We start from the raw sequence: 16,255 nt of genomic DNA, 5'->3' as shown, positions 1-16,255 counted from the left end.
GACTTGAGCATAAGCCGAAGGAGACGTTTTCAGCACAAAAAGAAAATGCGCTTAACATATACTTGAGTTTATACGGTATTTTGAAATCTTTGCCCGTGTCCTCCATTGATTTTGAAATGTGACGCAAGCTGTATGGTGACACGAAATTGCCTTTTACCACCTCACATTTGTAGCAATTTGGCTGTTTTTTTTAATCCAGTTTTAAACCTGCTGCATAGTTTTTTCTCACTGCATTTCAGCCTACATATGAAAATGATGATCATTATCACCTCTTTTATATATTTGGTTACTCCTACGGCTGGCTATAACAAAATCTATGACTTTGGTCAAATATGTACCTGGAAGAAATTATGCTGTTTTGAAGGCAAAGGGGGAAATGGGGTGTCTTACCAAATTTTGATTTACCGGTAGATTTCTAGATTGATCAATCACTTTTCATTTTGCTGACTGACCCACTAATAAAACATTTCTGACTTTTGGTTGGTCCCTCTCCTCCTACAGTGTGTTGCAGGTTGTCTATTGAACTGATGGGTCGCATTAGTCTAATTTGGCTTCTCTTTCTTTCTCCATCTATCAACTAGCACATATACTTATATATAGTTTCAAGTGAACGAGTTATGTTGAACACCATCTTCTTTATCCCAGTTTCAGATACATTATATAACCCATTTTATGGTATTGCATTTTCTTTTCTCTTATTGTTTTTTTTGTAAAAGAGAATCAAGAACAAAGCCAATAAAACTTAGAAAAAAAATATTTACCAATGATTTTAATTTCTTTTGTATATATGAAAATTTAATTTTTATTGCACAGGGGATTGGATCACATCACAATGGAAAATGAGGTAACAGATGAAGGCTTCCACTTTTCGCAACATAGGATTCTACTTTTTCTGTAAGAGAATGCATTAAATAGGAACCTATAAGAAAGGAGATTCAAGAAGTCCTGTGTTGTGTCAATCGAATCCACCCTTTTGAGATCCAGTGATGTTACAGGCTGTCACTCAAAACAATCTCAATCTTTAGAAATTGTGTGGGTCCTAGAAGTCAGTCCCCTGCAAACAAAAACTCCCATAAAGCTTTTTGGCCATTTTTATATAAATGTTTTACATTTCCATAAAATAATATTGCTGCCTTGCTCTCAAAGACAAACCTGCAGCACATTTTGCCATCGTGAATAACAAGATAAGGCCTCATTCAGATGCTGTGCTCTCAGTGTTTTTCATGGATACAATACAGACCCATTATAGTCTATGTGGCTGTTCACGTCTTCATGTTTTTACACAGACCATGTGTCTGTGCAAAACTCACAGAGACATGTCTGATGGCAAGGATGAAAAGCGCCAATACAAGTCTATGGGTCTGTGAAAACACGAACAGCACAAGGATGGCATCCATGTGCAGTCTATGTTTAACATGGCAAAAGGGTAGTTGAAGAGTGGTTATTTATTCATCCATACATGAAAAACGCTGACAACACCATGACACCAGTACCATTTTATCATGTACATGAAAAATGCTGATGTTTGAAGGTGGCTAGAGACAATGTTTGTTTTGAACGTTACAGTCTTCAATGTACAAAGTCCTCATTTGCTTCAGTAAAGGTTCAGTAGAAAAGTCTATACAACAGAAGACACTAGCGAACTGTCTTTATGGTTAGATGGAGCTTCTGCACCATATTTCTTTAACAGTTAATAATGTTCTTGATGAGCCCGACATAAAAAAGGCACAGAGCTTCAATGTCTGAGAACATAACCATATTTCATTCCATGTCTCTGCACCTATTGGTTAGCTGTAGTGCAGTTTCAGTTCTTGCGGCCCAGCAGGTCAAGGTGGTAAACCACAATCCTTCCAAAGAAATCTGTACTGTTTGGGAAACATAGACGCAACTTTTCAGCATACTCCTCTGGAAAGTCAAATCTGTGCAGCTCAGAAAGTTAAGGAAGAATGGATATAACGAGAAGACAAAAAAGCAGAAAGTTAGATCTAAGGGCTTATTTACACAACCTGCCGATTGGCAATCTTAAATAGACTGTTTTGACATGCTTACAGTGTACAGTAATAGATTGTTTAGGCTGGCATTGTTCTTGGCAGCATGTCTTTACACAGGATGACATGCTGCCAAGAACAATGATTTGATTTTTTTTAATCAAGCCTAAAAATCATTTCATTCAATGAACGGACAAATATCATTCCTGATCATCGCGCTGTGTAAATTCCCAATGAAGGCACCCATTGACGGTTTAAAAGTTGGCCAAAGCTACTGATTATGGCTGGAAAGGACGAGCATCTAATGTGTATAGGAAGGCCTTCCACTACTACTCCGATAGAAGAGGTCAGTGGAGAGAGAGAGAGATCAGGCAGTTTTCAAGCAAGATAAGCCGCTGCCAGAAGTTTCTGGCAGTGGCTTTCTTCATTCCTGCCACTGAAAATACATAAGCAGTTGGCTGAGTGGCGTGCGTGAGGACATATTAGATAACTGTTGGCAGACATCTATGTGTATAACAGCATCACATGTAAGGGCTTTCAGATTTTTTTCCCCCTTCAAAAAAGAAATGCATTACGATTTCCTGTCCTGTGCTAGGTATAGTGGCTTGCAATTGTATTCACCCCTTGAAGTTTTTCATGTTTTGCTGACTCACATCCTGGAATATCTCGGTTTATTTTTTTCAGGGTTTGCATCAGTTATTGTAAAGACTATACCTACAACTGTGAACATTTGGTTTTCTTTTTATTGTGAAACTAACAACAAATAGGACAAAAGAACTGAAAACTTCAGTGTGCATGACTATTCACCCACCTAAAGTCAGTACTTTGTACAGCCTCCTCCCCTGTTGTCTGGTACTTTAGTTCTCCATCTTTTGGTGTGTATCGGTTTAGTTCTCCAACCCCAAGCGCACTGCAAGCCTTGGGGATTCCAAGACTTGTGAAGCAGCCCTTTCCCTGTCTGCACCAGTAGCCACCAGTCACCCAGTACCCCATCAATGAGATGTAATGACCCTAACCATGCTTTCTCATCCAGGTGTCAGTGCTGAAATGCATCCAGGCAGACAGATTTTTTTCAAGGAACGGGTGATGTTGTCTGCGACATGCTTGTGTAGCGCAGGGACATCTTTCTTAGATAACTGGTAATGGGAGGAGTGCGACGGGCATCAGCTTTCGGAGAGTCTGTATAAGCCAGGCAGAAAAGCAGGATTTCCGTGGCCAACAGATTGCAGATGGTGAAGTTCAAGCTCTTAGCTTTGTCTTGTGTAGGAGAAAGCAATCCTTTACGTGACAACTGTAGGACCGAGGGCCGGCTGCTGTGCTGAGAGAGGGGTGAGTAGGGTGAACATGACAAACTGTGGGACTGTGAAAGAGGTGAAGGCAGGGATGTTATGGTGGATTGAGAAAGATGTGATGTGCTTGGTGTCTGAGATTGTCAAAAACAGCAGTCATGTTCACTTCCGTAACAGCTGACGGGCTGTCTATCAACCTGACTGTAGCGGGTAAAGGAGGTTCTGTGGCAATAGACCAGTGTGAGAACACTTACCACGGTGACAGAGGCGGAAGAAGCAGTAGATGTGGTTGATGGGGTGGCCGGTGGTTGAGTGAGATTTTTGCCCATTCTTCAAGGCAAAACTGCTCCAGTTCCTTCATATTAGACGGATTCCTCTGGTGTACAGCAATCTTCAAGACTGACCATAGATTCTCAATTGGATTAAGGCCTGGGCTATGACTAGGCCACTCCAAAACATTTACACGTTTCCCCTTAAACCACTCGATTGTTGCTTTAGGTCATTGTCTTGTTGGAAGGTGAACCTCCGTCCCAGTCTCAAATCACTGACAGATAGGTTTTGCTCAAAAATATCCCTGTATTTCGCACCATCTACCTTCCTCTCGACTCGGTCCATTTTCCCTGTCCCGGCTGCCTATAGAACGATGCTGCTACCATGTTTCACTGTCGGGATGGTGTTCTTGGGGCGATGGGCTTCGTTGGTTTGGAGCCAGACATTAGCGTTTACCTTGGTGGCCAAAAAGTTCAATTTTGGTCTCATCTGATCACAGCACCTTCCTCCACACATGTGGAGTCTCCTACATGTCTTTTGGCAAACTAAAATGAGACTTACAATTTATGTGTAAAGGCTTTTTTTCTGCCCACTCTTGCATAAAGGCTACCTAAGTGTACGACTTATTGTGGTCATATGGACAGATAATCCTGCTTGGGATCTCCTGGCAGGTTTGTTGTGGTGCCATGTTCTCTTCATATGAGAATAATGGATTTGATGGTGCTCCAAAGGATCCTCAGAATTGGGATTTTTTTTTCCTGTTATAACCCAACCCTGGCTTGTACTTCTCAACAACTTTGCCCCCGACTTGTTTGGAGGTCTCCTTTGTGTTGATGGTGGTGACTCTTGCTTAATGGTGTTACAGCCTCTGTGGCCTTTCAGAAAAGGTGTGTATATGCTGACAGACCACATGACATGACACTTCCTTTCACTAAGAATGTGGCTTATTATTCCTTGCACCAAAATTTGTTTTTTAGGGGCTTCATAGCAAAAGAGGTGAATACATAGGCACATGCCAATTATTAGTTATTTGATCCCATAAACTTAATTTATGCTTGTATTTTGTTCACTTCACCAACTTAGACTATTTATTGCTGATACATCACACACAAATCAGATTAAATATTTTTGTAAACAGGTTACACTGTAACAAAATAGGTAAAAAGCCAAGGGGGGAGGGGTGTGCAGGTGTGAATACTTTTGCAAGCCACTGTATGTGCTCGTACCCAATGATGTAATTGGGAGCAGAGCTGGGCAATTCTGAGCAGGTTCCCTGGACTTCTCAGTGGCAACAATGTCTAACGATTAAAATGTACTTTTACGATCTGCGTAGTATTGCAAGGTGGTAAGATATATGACTAGATTTATTATTGTATTTGAGCATTTTTGTATATTTTGGGGAGGGGTATTTACCAACAATTTGTGCCAAATTCTTCATTTAATTTGCTCCATTTTTTAAAAAGTCTATCTTATGAGTTTTCTAAACGGCGTAAGGAAAAAAAAAATATTAAAACACGCCAGAATTAATTTTTTTGTGGTCGCCACAACATTGCAGTAAAGTGCAATAACAGGCTATCAAAAGATCGTATTCACACCAAAATGGTATCAATAAAAACGTCAGCTCGACAGCCACAAATCCCGGAAAATGGAGACACTATGGATCTCTGAAAATGGCGTGCTTTTTGTTGCAAACTTTGGATTTTTTTTCACCACTTAAGTAAAAAAGAACCTAGACATGGTAGGTATCTGAACTCGTAATGACCTGGAGAATCATAATGGCAGATCAAAAAATAAAAAGCAATTGTGCACTTTTTTTTTTGCAATTTCAAAGCACTTGAAGATATTTCCCCATTTTCCAATACAAGATATAGTAAAACCAATGGTGTCATTCAAAACTACAACCTGTCCCGCCAAAAACAAGCCCTCACATGGCCATATTGATCGAAGAATAAAAAGTTATGGATCTTGGAAGAAGGGGCGCAAAAAAAGGAAACCATGTTCGTGAAGGGGTTAAAAAAACAGCAAATGATGAATCCATAGTATTTTCTGATACAAAACAGAACAATCTTCACACAGTGCCCATAAAATACAGATCTATTATGAAAGACAGGAATGGTACACTGTAATCACCAGGAGAAAGATAAAGGTCATGGCAATATGCATTAATGGAAATAGACCATAACAAGCTGTTAGTTTAATGGTTACCATCCTGAAAAGGATATCTGAAGGGCACTGTTGTCTTCTGGGTAAAATTCTGCAATTTTCACTAGTTCACCTTCTTTAAGGCATCCTGTAAATGAAAACAATAAAAATAAGATTTCTTTGTCCTGTAGTAATAACTCTACATAGGAAAAGTTATTACCTTCTAGTACGCAACTACGGCTTGAAAAACCACCCTGGAACTGAATGTGGATTTCTGATATGCAGACTTTCTGCGGGAACTCCAGTGTAATCCATTGAGATGATCCCTTGGGCAGGAAAGCAAACAAATTCTAAATGTCACTGGCTCAGCTAGTTAAACAGGAACTTTCTCCATATTTATTTTTCATGTTTAACTGGACGCACATGTAATAGTGGCTGCAGAGCAAAGTAAAACTTTTTAAAGGGAATCTGTCAGCAGGATTTTGCTATGTAATCTGAAGACAGCAAGAGAGTCTGAAACAGATTTCAGTGATGTGTCACTTTTCTGGTTGTGTGCTGTTTAGTTACAATGAAAGTTTCATAAGCAGGAGATTATCACTGTCGAGAATACAGCTCACACTAGACCAACCACACCACTTATTCTGATAAGCATGTCACTGTCAGTAGACAATATACATACAAAGCTGTGGCATAGGCAGAGTTAGCTTTATGAACTCTGCTACATTTAAGAACTCTGTGTCATTTCTGCACCCACTAAACTAAGCGATACATTGTTGAGAAAAATAATTGCCACTCCGTTGCAGAGATATTAGCAATCAAAGTATACAAGTATACAAGTGTGTGTTATCAGACAGTTTTTACTGGTGGCACGTATTTCTGCACCATGTTGCCCAATCATAAGCAGGCAGCAAAACTTAAAAAGAAAGAACACGCCACCACAATAGCTTAGAACAGATTTCTCTGTGAGATGTTATAATACAGCTGATCCTATGGTCTAACGTTCTGCATGATTAGACTGCTCTGGGAGCACAGATAACTCACAGCTTTCAGGTAAGGTCCAAAATCAGTGTGGTGGAAGGGGCAGCACAGGTGAGTTTAGCTGTGTCACATTACAAACCTTTCAATTAGCTCTCCTGCTCTCATAGCACTGTCACCTCTGCTGTATTGCCCATCCAGAGATAAGAGGTTAAATGGCCAGTAATTATACTTGTCTATAAATACCATATATGGCGATTGGGGGTCGCTGGGGCTAATACTGGAAAGTTTTTGTAGATATATAGTAGCTTGAGGTGTGATCAACGCTGACTAATAGCACCAATCACCATCATGAAGAGATGCTGTGCGGCACCAGGATAGGGTTTTTAAATCTAAAACTGAAGAGGAAGAGGAGCTGGGCACCCAAATGAATGCTTGGACCTGATTGTGGCGCTTAAATGTCAGTGATTGAGAAAGGCATTTAAGTGGTTTACAACAGCAATTGAGGCGAATGTCAGCTATTTAACACAACTGGCATCTACTCTATATGCTTAGGTCCCAAATTCGCTCCACATACCCTAAGGGTATGTGCACACGTCAGGATTTCTTGCAGAAATTTCCTGAAGAGAACCGGAAATTTTCTGCAAGAAATCCGCATTTTTTTTTTGCGTTTTTTTCGTGTTTTTTTCGCATTTTGCAAGCGTAATTAGCTCGCAGAATGCTAAAGTTTTCCAAGCGATCTGTAGCATCGCTTGGAAAACTGACTGACAGGTTGGTCACACTTGTCAAACATACTGTTTGACAAGTGTGACCAACTTTTTACTATAGATGCTGCTTATGCAGCATCAATAGTAAAAGATAGAATGTTAAAAAAATTTAAAAAAATGGTTATACTCACCCTCAAGTAAACCACAAAACAGGATACCTCGGAATCCTAGACAAATATGAAAAAACCTAAACACCAAGGACCCCTAAAATCTAACTTTTATTAGACTACATATAAAAAATCTCTTAACAAAACAGAAGTAAGTAATTAAACAACAAGTTGTGTACCTGTTGGATCCTAGGAAAAACTATACTTAGCCCTACCTAGCAGTGGGGGTTGGCACCCTAATTTACTGCGGTAGGTGCCCCCACTCACCGTAGGCTAACCCTCAAAAAGCCCTAGAATTCCCTAAATAAGGAACCCTGAGATAATACTAGAAAGTCCCTAGAGGGAAACAGACTGCCTAACAGTGGGGGTAGGCGTCCTAATGTGAAGCGGTAGACGCCCCCACTCCGCGGCGACTGTCCCTAGGATCCCTACAAAATCCCTAAATCAGGATAGAATAAAGAAATGTGTCCATAAATCCCAAAAAAACCCAAAAAAATAGAAGACCAAAAAAATGAAAATATGAAAAATTGCACAGATATCGTGAGAAAAAATCTCACCAGTTATATAAATATGCCCAAAACTAATGTAGCAAACAACTATAACTGGAGCAAATTATGCCCCACAGCGATTAGATCAGATAAATAAGTGGGACATAAATGGTCTCAGTGTAGGTAAATGAGAGATATCAAAAATTGTCCATATAAGGTCAAACAAAAGCGCTCCTATAGCATTAATGGCACAGTATTAGTAGCAGGTGCTCAAAAGAGTATAGCATGCCAATACTAACTAAAGTGCATATTGCAATGTGACACGTATAACTTTAAATAAAGCCAATACCCAGGGCATATGAATGAGACAATATATAATGCCCTTGCTTTTTAGATTGCATATTAATATATCAAGAATGAAATCACAAGCCTGAAGCCCCAGAAGGCAATGTATATAGATAGCATATCAGTACTTAGAGTGCATATTGCAGCGTAACAGGTCAAATAATGCATAGGCTTATAGCAACCTCTTATACAGTACTAATGAGCAAATGCCCAGGACATACAAATAGCATACCTATACTTAAAGTGCATATTGCAATGTGACATGTCAAATATTACATACGGAAAATCCACAGGGCATATAGATAAAGCAATGTATCATACCCTAGCTATTCAGATTATATATTATCATGTCACAAGAAAAAACAATAACGAGCCTGCAGCCACCAAAAAGGCAATATTTGCTTATGGAAGGACACAATCATCCCCATTTAAGAGAAAAAATACCCAAGATTTCTATACTTATCTACAGGCTCGTTGTAACCATGTGGCACCGCTGCATGAAGATAGTAATCACAACAAGCGCTGAGCGGCAGTCTCCCCAACACAATGCCCGACGCGTTTCCCCCCCATTTTGTATATCGGGGGTTCATCAGGGGTACATGTAGCTGCAAAAAAAAGGGATAGAAGCTTTTTTTGGGGTTTTTGGGATTTATGGACACATTTCTTTATTCTATCCCGATTTAGGGATTTTGTAGGGATCCTAGGGACAGTCGCCGCGGAGTGGGGGCGTCTACCGCTTCACATTAGGACGCCTACCCCCACTGTTAGGCAGTCTGTTTCCCTCTAGGGACTTTCTAGTATTATCTCAGGGTTCCTTATTTAGGGAATTCTAGGGCTTTTTGAGGGTTAGCCTACGGTGAGTGGGGGCACCTACTGCAGTACATTAGGGTGCCAACCCCTACTGCTAGGTAGGGCTAAGTATAGTTTTTCCTAGGATCCAACAGGTACACAACTTGTTAATTACTTACTTCTGTTTTGTTAAGAGATTTTTTATATGTAGTCTAATAAAAGTTAGATTTTAGGGGTCCTTGGTGTTTAGGTTTTTTTATACTCACCCTCTGCAGACAGCCGATCTCCTCAGCGGCGTCCGTTCCTATAGATGGTGTGTGTGAAGGACCTTCAATGACATCGCGGTCACGTGAGCGGTCACATGAGCGGTCACGCGACCAATCACAAGACAGCGACGTCATCGCAGGTCCTTCACACAGAGCATCTATAGGAACGGAAGAGAGAGCATGCAGCGGTGAGAGGCGGGAACACTCCGGGGGCCATCGAAGGTGAGTATATGACTATTTTTTATTTTAATTCTTTTTTTTTGACCAATTATATGGTGCCCAGTCCGTGGAGGAGAGTCTCCTCTCCTCCACCCTGGGTACCAACCGCACATGATCTGCTTACTTCCCGCATGGTGTGCACAGCCCCGTGCGGGAAGTAAGCAGATCAATGCACTCCTAGGTGTGCGGAATCCCCGCAATTCCGCAAATTTATTGAACATGTTGCTTTTTTCCGCTATGCGATTTTTTTGCTGAAAAAAATGCAACATTTGCACAAAAAATGCGGAATACCCTGAAAATAATGGGAGGCATATGTTAGCGTTTTTTTTTGCGTTTTTATCACGTTTTTATAGCGCAAAAACGCGAAAAATACTGAACATGTGCACATGGCCTAACTCCTTCCATGACTGTTATGTTAATGTCTTACACTGCAGATATTGCTGCACATATTTCTGCTACTGAAAATTGGTTTAGTATATCTGAATGGGTTGTTTCAAATGAATGGGACAACTGCAGAACTTTTCACAACAAAATCAGTAAAGGATGCATTTACTTATAAGGAGCTGAGCATGTGTATATTAAGGACTACTTTCTACTACAGCAAACAACATCTGACATGACTGTACCTGATCAGAGTTCCAGCATGTTTCTTCCTTACGGTCAAAGAGGAACTGCTTACCAAACTGCTTAACATCCCGCTGAAGAACTGAACTTACCCTGCAAGAAGAAATAAAATAAGATCAATGCCACAAGAACCCACTATTCTATCTGCTTCTCTTATCCTACCCTTCTAAGGCTTCTTTCACACTTCAGTTGTTTGGCGTCAGTCACTTCCGACATAGTGACGGATCGACGGATCCGTCACAATTGTTGAAAAAACGGATGTAACGGATCCATTTTTTTGACGGATCCGTTACTCGGGGGTTGTATATACTTTTTGGAGCATGCGCAATTGAAAAAACGGATTGGGGCGACGGATCCGCCGAAATGACGGTCGCGACGGATCCGTTGCCCATAGGTGGCCATTCTATGAAATGACAGACGCGACGGATCCGTCGCGATCCGTCATTTCAACGCAGACAAAAAACGTTGCAATGACCGTCAATGTCTAGATGACGTCCGCCAAATTTTGACGGATCCGTCGCATGACGGATGGAATGGACGACCATCCGTCACAATCCGTCACTAATGCAAGTCTATGGGGAAAATAACGGATCCGTCACAAAAAAAACGGATCCGTTATTTGAGGAAAATGGCGGATTTAGACTGACGCCAAACAACTGAAGTGTGAAAGAGGCCTAAGGCTACGTTCACATTTGCGTTGTGCGCCGCAGCGTCGGCGCCGCAGCGCACAACGCAAACAAAAACGCGGCAAAACGCACGCTAAAACGCTGCGTTTTGCGCCGCATGCGTCGTTTTTGGCCGCAAGTTGGACGCAAAAAAAATGCAACTTGATGCGTTTCTTGCGTCCAACGCTTGCGGCCATGCGGCGCTAAACGCAGCACAACGCATGTCCATGCGCCCCCATGTTAAATATAGGGGCGCATGACGCATGCGGCGCCGCTGCGGCGCCCGACGCTGCGGCGCTGACCGCAAATGTGAACGTAGCCTTAGGCTATGTTTGCACAATGAACTTTTGAAGTTACAGATGTTCTGCCCCATTTCTGCAGCCGTGACGTAAATTAGATAACGTATGGTTTTTTTACATGTATTTTTATTGCTGTGGCTTTTATCTCTTGTCGGTTGTCATGTTTTAATTAAAGCTGATTTGTTTTTGATAAGGACAAATATTAGGACGTAACAAAACTTTATTGATACAGTCATATGCGGATTATATGCATTTTTGCTGCGGAAACACACAAATCGTTTGTCCGTGCAAATTTTCTGCATCCAACAAGCACAAAAGGAGCTCAGAGGGCCAGAGATTTTTATAGAGCCCATCCACTTTTCTGGAACTGTAAGATACTGCGTTATTGAAAAAGCGAAACTATACAGCATCAAAAGCTCATCTGTAGAATGTAAGTCTGCAAGGACAGGGTCCTCTCCCCTCTGTAACAGTCTGTCATTGTAAATTTGTTTACTGTAAACGATAAGTATAACCATGTACGTAACCCCTTTTCACATGTACAGCACCATGGAATTAATGGCGCTTTATAAATAAATAAAAATATTCAAACTGGGCGTTTTTTGCTACGTTGTTATGCTAATTTTCAGCTGCATTTGACAGTACCAGCTATGTCTATGAGATTTCAGAAATCTCATGCACACACATTGGTTTTTGTCATCAGGATTTTGTGCTTTGCTGCGTTTTTCGGACATCGATCATGTCACTTCTTTCAGCATTTTTCACCCATTAAATTAGATGTTAAAAACGCATGAAAAAAAAAAAAAAAAAAACGCCGCAAAACCAGCTTCTTTCCTGCCAAGCACTCAGGTTTTGCTGCACAAAAATTAAAAAACGCAGCACAAACACCCAGTGTGAACTTTGCCTAAAGCTTCATTCACGTATCCCTTTGCTTTTTTTTTTTTTTTTTACATCCGTAACAAATGGACCTTTTTTTTTTCCTCACATCATCCTTATTGCATCAAACATTAAAGGCTAAATTCCATCAGAAAGCGCAATATATCACAAAACGCATCTGTATGCCCAGCTATAAGAGCTTTAACGAACTGATCAGCTAAATTCTGACAAACCACTATTAGGCTATGTGCACACTAAGCTTTGTGAAGTGTTTTTGGAGCAGAAACTGGAAACGCTCAAAATCCTCCTCAAAAATACAAAGCGTCTCAAAAACGTGAGCCCTGATAAAAACTGTCAATCTTGATGAGGAGACGTGTTGGAGTCAGATGCTCCTGATTCATTAGACACCTCATACTGAAGCCAACATGGCTGACAAGTGGCGAGCGCCTCACCACTAATCGCACTCCAATAAGAGAGTGAAGTAAGATTTGTCGCATAAGGAACTCCGCCACTCATCACAAATTTGCCAAGCAGGGGTTGCCATGCCCTGTCCCAGTTCTGCCCACTTTGTCAGAAGTGCTTTTCGTACAACGGACCCAAACTGCTAAAAGCTAATAAACCTTACAAGCTGGATAGCTCTGTAATGGTACTGACGAATCATGCTGCCGGGTCATTTTTACCACACATTAAATGCTGAAAACCAAGCACTGAGGGGCTCTCATTATTCCCCATATGTGCTCCAAAAAAAAGGTGGCGGAAAGCGGTCAGCTGCCATGGGACCTACTCCATAGGAAGAGGGACATTTCTGAGCCCTCAGGGGGGAAGAATGGGGAGGCCAATGCACTGTATTCTGGTCAATACTGAGCTGCAGTCACAGCTCTTTCCGTAGCAATCACATAACCTCCATATAACTTTATGAAGAATTAAAGATAAAAAAAAAAATATTCACCGACCACACTATAGAAGGAGACTGTCAAACAACTCACCTGCTTACTACCTCAGAACATAACACTGTCTGCACCATGTTGCCGTAAAATACACGACTCCACATGCTGCTGTCGTGAAGCACGTCTATGCATAGTGTGCCGTAAAGCATTGGGCTTTGCATTCCAAGCCTCGAATCTAGTATGAATGAATGTCGTCATGTGACGTTCCTTTGGCTGGTCTCTTCATGTTAATACTGGATGCAGCCAGCAGATGGCAGCAGAACCACATCGTTTACTGTAAAGTATTGTCCTTGTGTTTAGGCGGGAAACAGATGCAGCTAATGAATAAGAAATGCAATGCTTGTGTGAGTGCTGCTGAGGAGGCACATAGGCGATGCTGACAGCCTAATTCACAAGGTGCATACTGTCCTTACTTTAGTTTTAGGAGTTAGAAACGGAGAGAATATATCAAACATGTACTGCCTCATGTACAGACATACCTCCCAATTTTTGAGGAAGGGAAAGAGGGACAAAGTTGGCAGCACGCAGCGGCAAATTTTAGGCCACGCCTCTGACCACACCCATTTCACAACTAGTCATGCACCAACCACACCCATTTAGCACTGCTGATCACAATGTTTCATAAACAATAATTATTAACAAAAAAAAATATGGCCACACAGTGCTCCATACTGTATAATGGCCACACATGATGCTCCATACTGTATAATGGCCCCACATAATGTTGCGTACAGTATACTGGCCCCACGTGATGGTCCATACAGTATAATGGGCTCACATGATGCTTTACAGTGTAATGGCCCCACACGATGCTGGGTACAGTATAATGGCCCCACATGATGCTGGGTACAGTATAATGGCCACACATGGTTACCCCACCCCCAATCATTGACTTCTCCATCACTACACACACACACCTTTCACCACGCTCCCTCGCAGCAGCCGGAAGCTTCCACTCCCGTGGCTGACTGCTCACGTCACTGCAGCTGTGATACGGCACTGATAACGACCTCTCAGTGTCTCCTGTGCCAGTCAGTGTCAGAGCGAGGAGCAATATCTGCTCCGTTCCGACACAGCTAGCATCCGCTCCGTACACCTCATACACACACGAATCCGCTCCATACACCTTGCACACACGGCTCCGCTCTGTACACCTCGTACACACACAGCTCCACTCCGTACACCTCATACACACACGGCTCCACTCCGTACACCTCGTACACACACGACTCCACTCCATACACATTGCACACTCAGCGCCGCTCCGTATACCTTGTACACACACGGCTCTGCTCCGTACACACGTGGCTCTGCTCCGTACACCTCGTACACAAACGACTCCGCTCCATATACCTTTCAAGCGCTGCTCCAATCAGTACACCTCTTACACACATGGCTCCGCTCTGTACACCTCTTACACACACGGCTCCGCTCCATACACCTTTCACATGCTGTTCCGATCCACACACGGCTCTTCTACATCCACACTGTAAACACCTCCTGACCTCACACATACGCTTAAACTCGTCCAGAGACATGACAACCAGCAGAGTCCTGTACACGGAGGTCCTCCCAATCATGTGACCCCTGACTCCTCCTATCTTGTGACCTCATCACAGGTCCTGTGCACACAGAGCAGCCAATATGTGGTGTGCTGCTCTGCGGGTGCAGGGACTCAGGGAGCTGACCGGGTGATATTAGGCTTCTTTCACACTAGTGTCGGCACGGGGCCGTCGCTATGCGTCGGCCCGACGTGCTGACGCGCGTTGTGAAAGTAATGCCTGACGTGGGCAGCGGAAGCGTCGTCAGTCTTACGACGCTTCCGCTGCTCCATTGTACTGTCCGGGGAGGAGGGGGCGGATTTTCAGCCACGCATGCGCAGTCGAAAATGGCAGACACGACGTGCAAAAAAACGTTACATGTAACGTTTTTTTGTGCCGGCGGTCTGCCAAAACACAACGCAACCGTCGCACGACGGTTGCGACGTGTGGCCATACGTCGCAATGCGTCGCTAATGTAAGTCTATGGGGAAAAAAACGCATCCTGCAGACAATTTTGCAGGATGCATTTTTTTCTCCTAAGTGACACATTGCAACGTATTCAAAACGACGCTAGTGTGAAAGTAGCCTTACACACCTCCCAACCAGTGCAGGACAACTAATTTCCTGCCCGTGATCGCGGGGCTGACTGTCAAAATCGGGACAGTCCCGCTGGATCCGGGATGGTTGGGAGGTGTGGTGTTGTGAATTCCGTTCTGGAGCTCCCTCCTGTGGTTGCTAATGGTATTTTTGTGAGTTCTGCCCTTGGGCTCCCTCTGGTGGTTTTGAGTGGGACTGCTGCTCCGTTAGGTAGCTGTAGCAGCTGCCATTACTGATCGCCTTGCCTGGGTTTTTTATTTAAACCTGCTCTGGGCTTTAGTTCATGCCAGCTGTCAATGTCTTAGGTTGGATTTGGTTCTCTCCTTGGATTTCTCATATGGCCTGTCCTTGTCAGCAAAAGATAAGTTCTGCTAGTTCTTGTTCGTCCATTTGCTTTGGACATTATTGCTTTGCAAATATGTCTCTTTTTGTCCAGCTTGTCACTATGTCATATTCAGGCTAGCTGGAAGCTCTGGGAAGCAGATTTGCCCCTCCACACCGTGAGTCGGTGTGGAGTTCATTTTTTGTAAACTCTGCGTGGATTTTTGTAGTTTTTAATACTGACCGCACAGTATCCTTTTCTCTCTGTCTATCAAGTTTAGTATTGGCCTCCTTTGCTGAAAACTGTTTTCATTTCTGTGTATGTAATTTCCCTCTCCACTCACAGCCAATATTTGTGGGGGGCTGTCTTTCCTTTTGGGGTTTTCTCTGAGGCAAGATAGCTTTCTGTTTCCTTCTTGGGGGGTAGTTAATTCTTAGGCTGTGAAGAGGTGTCTAGGGAGAGTCAGGAACATCCCACGGCTATTACTAGTGTTGTTGTTAGGATTAGGGATTGCGGTCAGTAGTGATACCACCTCCTCAGAGCTCGTCCCATGTTGCGTTTTAGCCACCAGGTCATATCGGTGTGGCCTCTTAACCACCAGGTCATAACAGTACAGCTGGCCCACAATGTGTTAAATGCATCTCAAAAGAGGGAAAAGAAAGTTCTGAGTCATTTTTTTTTCCTTTGTAGCTTGTTTTGTCTATTTTTTCCCCTTAATCTCTGGGTGGTTCAGGATTTTGGT

The 16,255-nt window shown here is 42.6% G+C and overlaps 1 protein-coding gene across 1 annotated transcript; it reads right to left on the bottom strand.

The window, feature by feature from the left end:
• Positions 1–1,741: 1,741 nt before the first annotated feature.
• Positions 1,742–13,250, bottom strand: NR2C2AP (nuclear receptor 2C2 associated protein). Its single transcript, XM_077252521.1, has 5 exons — positions 13,093–13,250; positions 10,272–10,362; positions 5,910–6,015; positions 5,770–5,837; positions 1,742–1,921 (listed from the first exon to the last, which is right to left on the bottom strand). Exons 1-5 carry the CDS (start codon positions 13,212–13,214, stop codon positions 1,805–1,807), a joined length of 504 nt encoding a protein of 167 aa, XP_077108636.1. The 5' UTR covers positions 13,215–13,250; the 3' UTR covers positions 1,742–1,804.
• Positions 13,251–16,255: the final 3,005 nt, after the last annotated feature.

This window comes from Ranitomeya variabilis, chromosome 1 (genome assembly GCF_051348905.1).
Source record: "Ranitomeya variabilis isolate aRanVar5 chromosome 1, aRanVar5.hap1, whole genome shotgun sequence".
In the NCBI taxonomy this organism is placed as follows: Eukaryota; Metazoa; Chordata; class Amphibia; order Anura; family Dendrobatidae; genus Ranitomeya; species Ranitomeya variabilis.
Note: the sequence above shows the minus strand (reverse complement) of the source record. Positions and strands in the feature narration are given on the sequence as shown.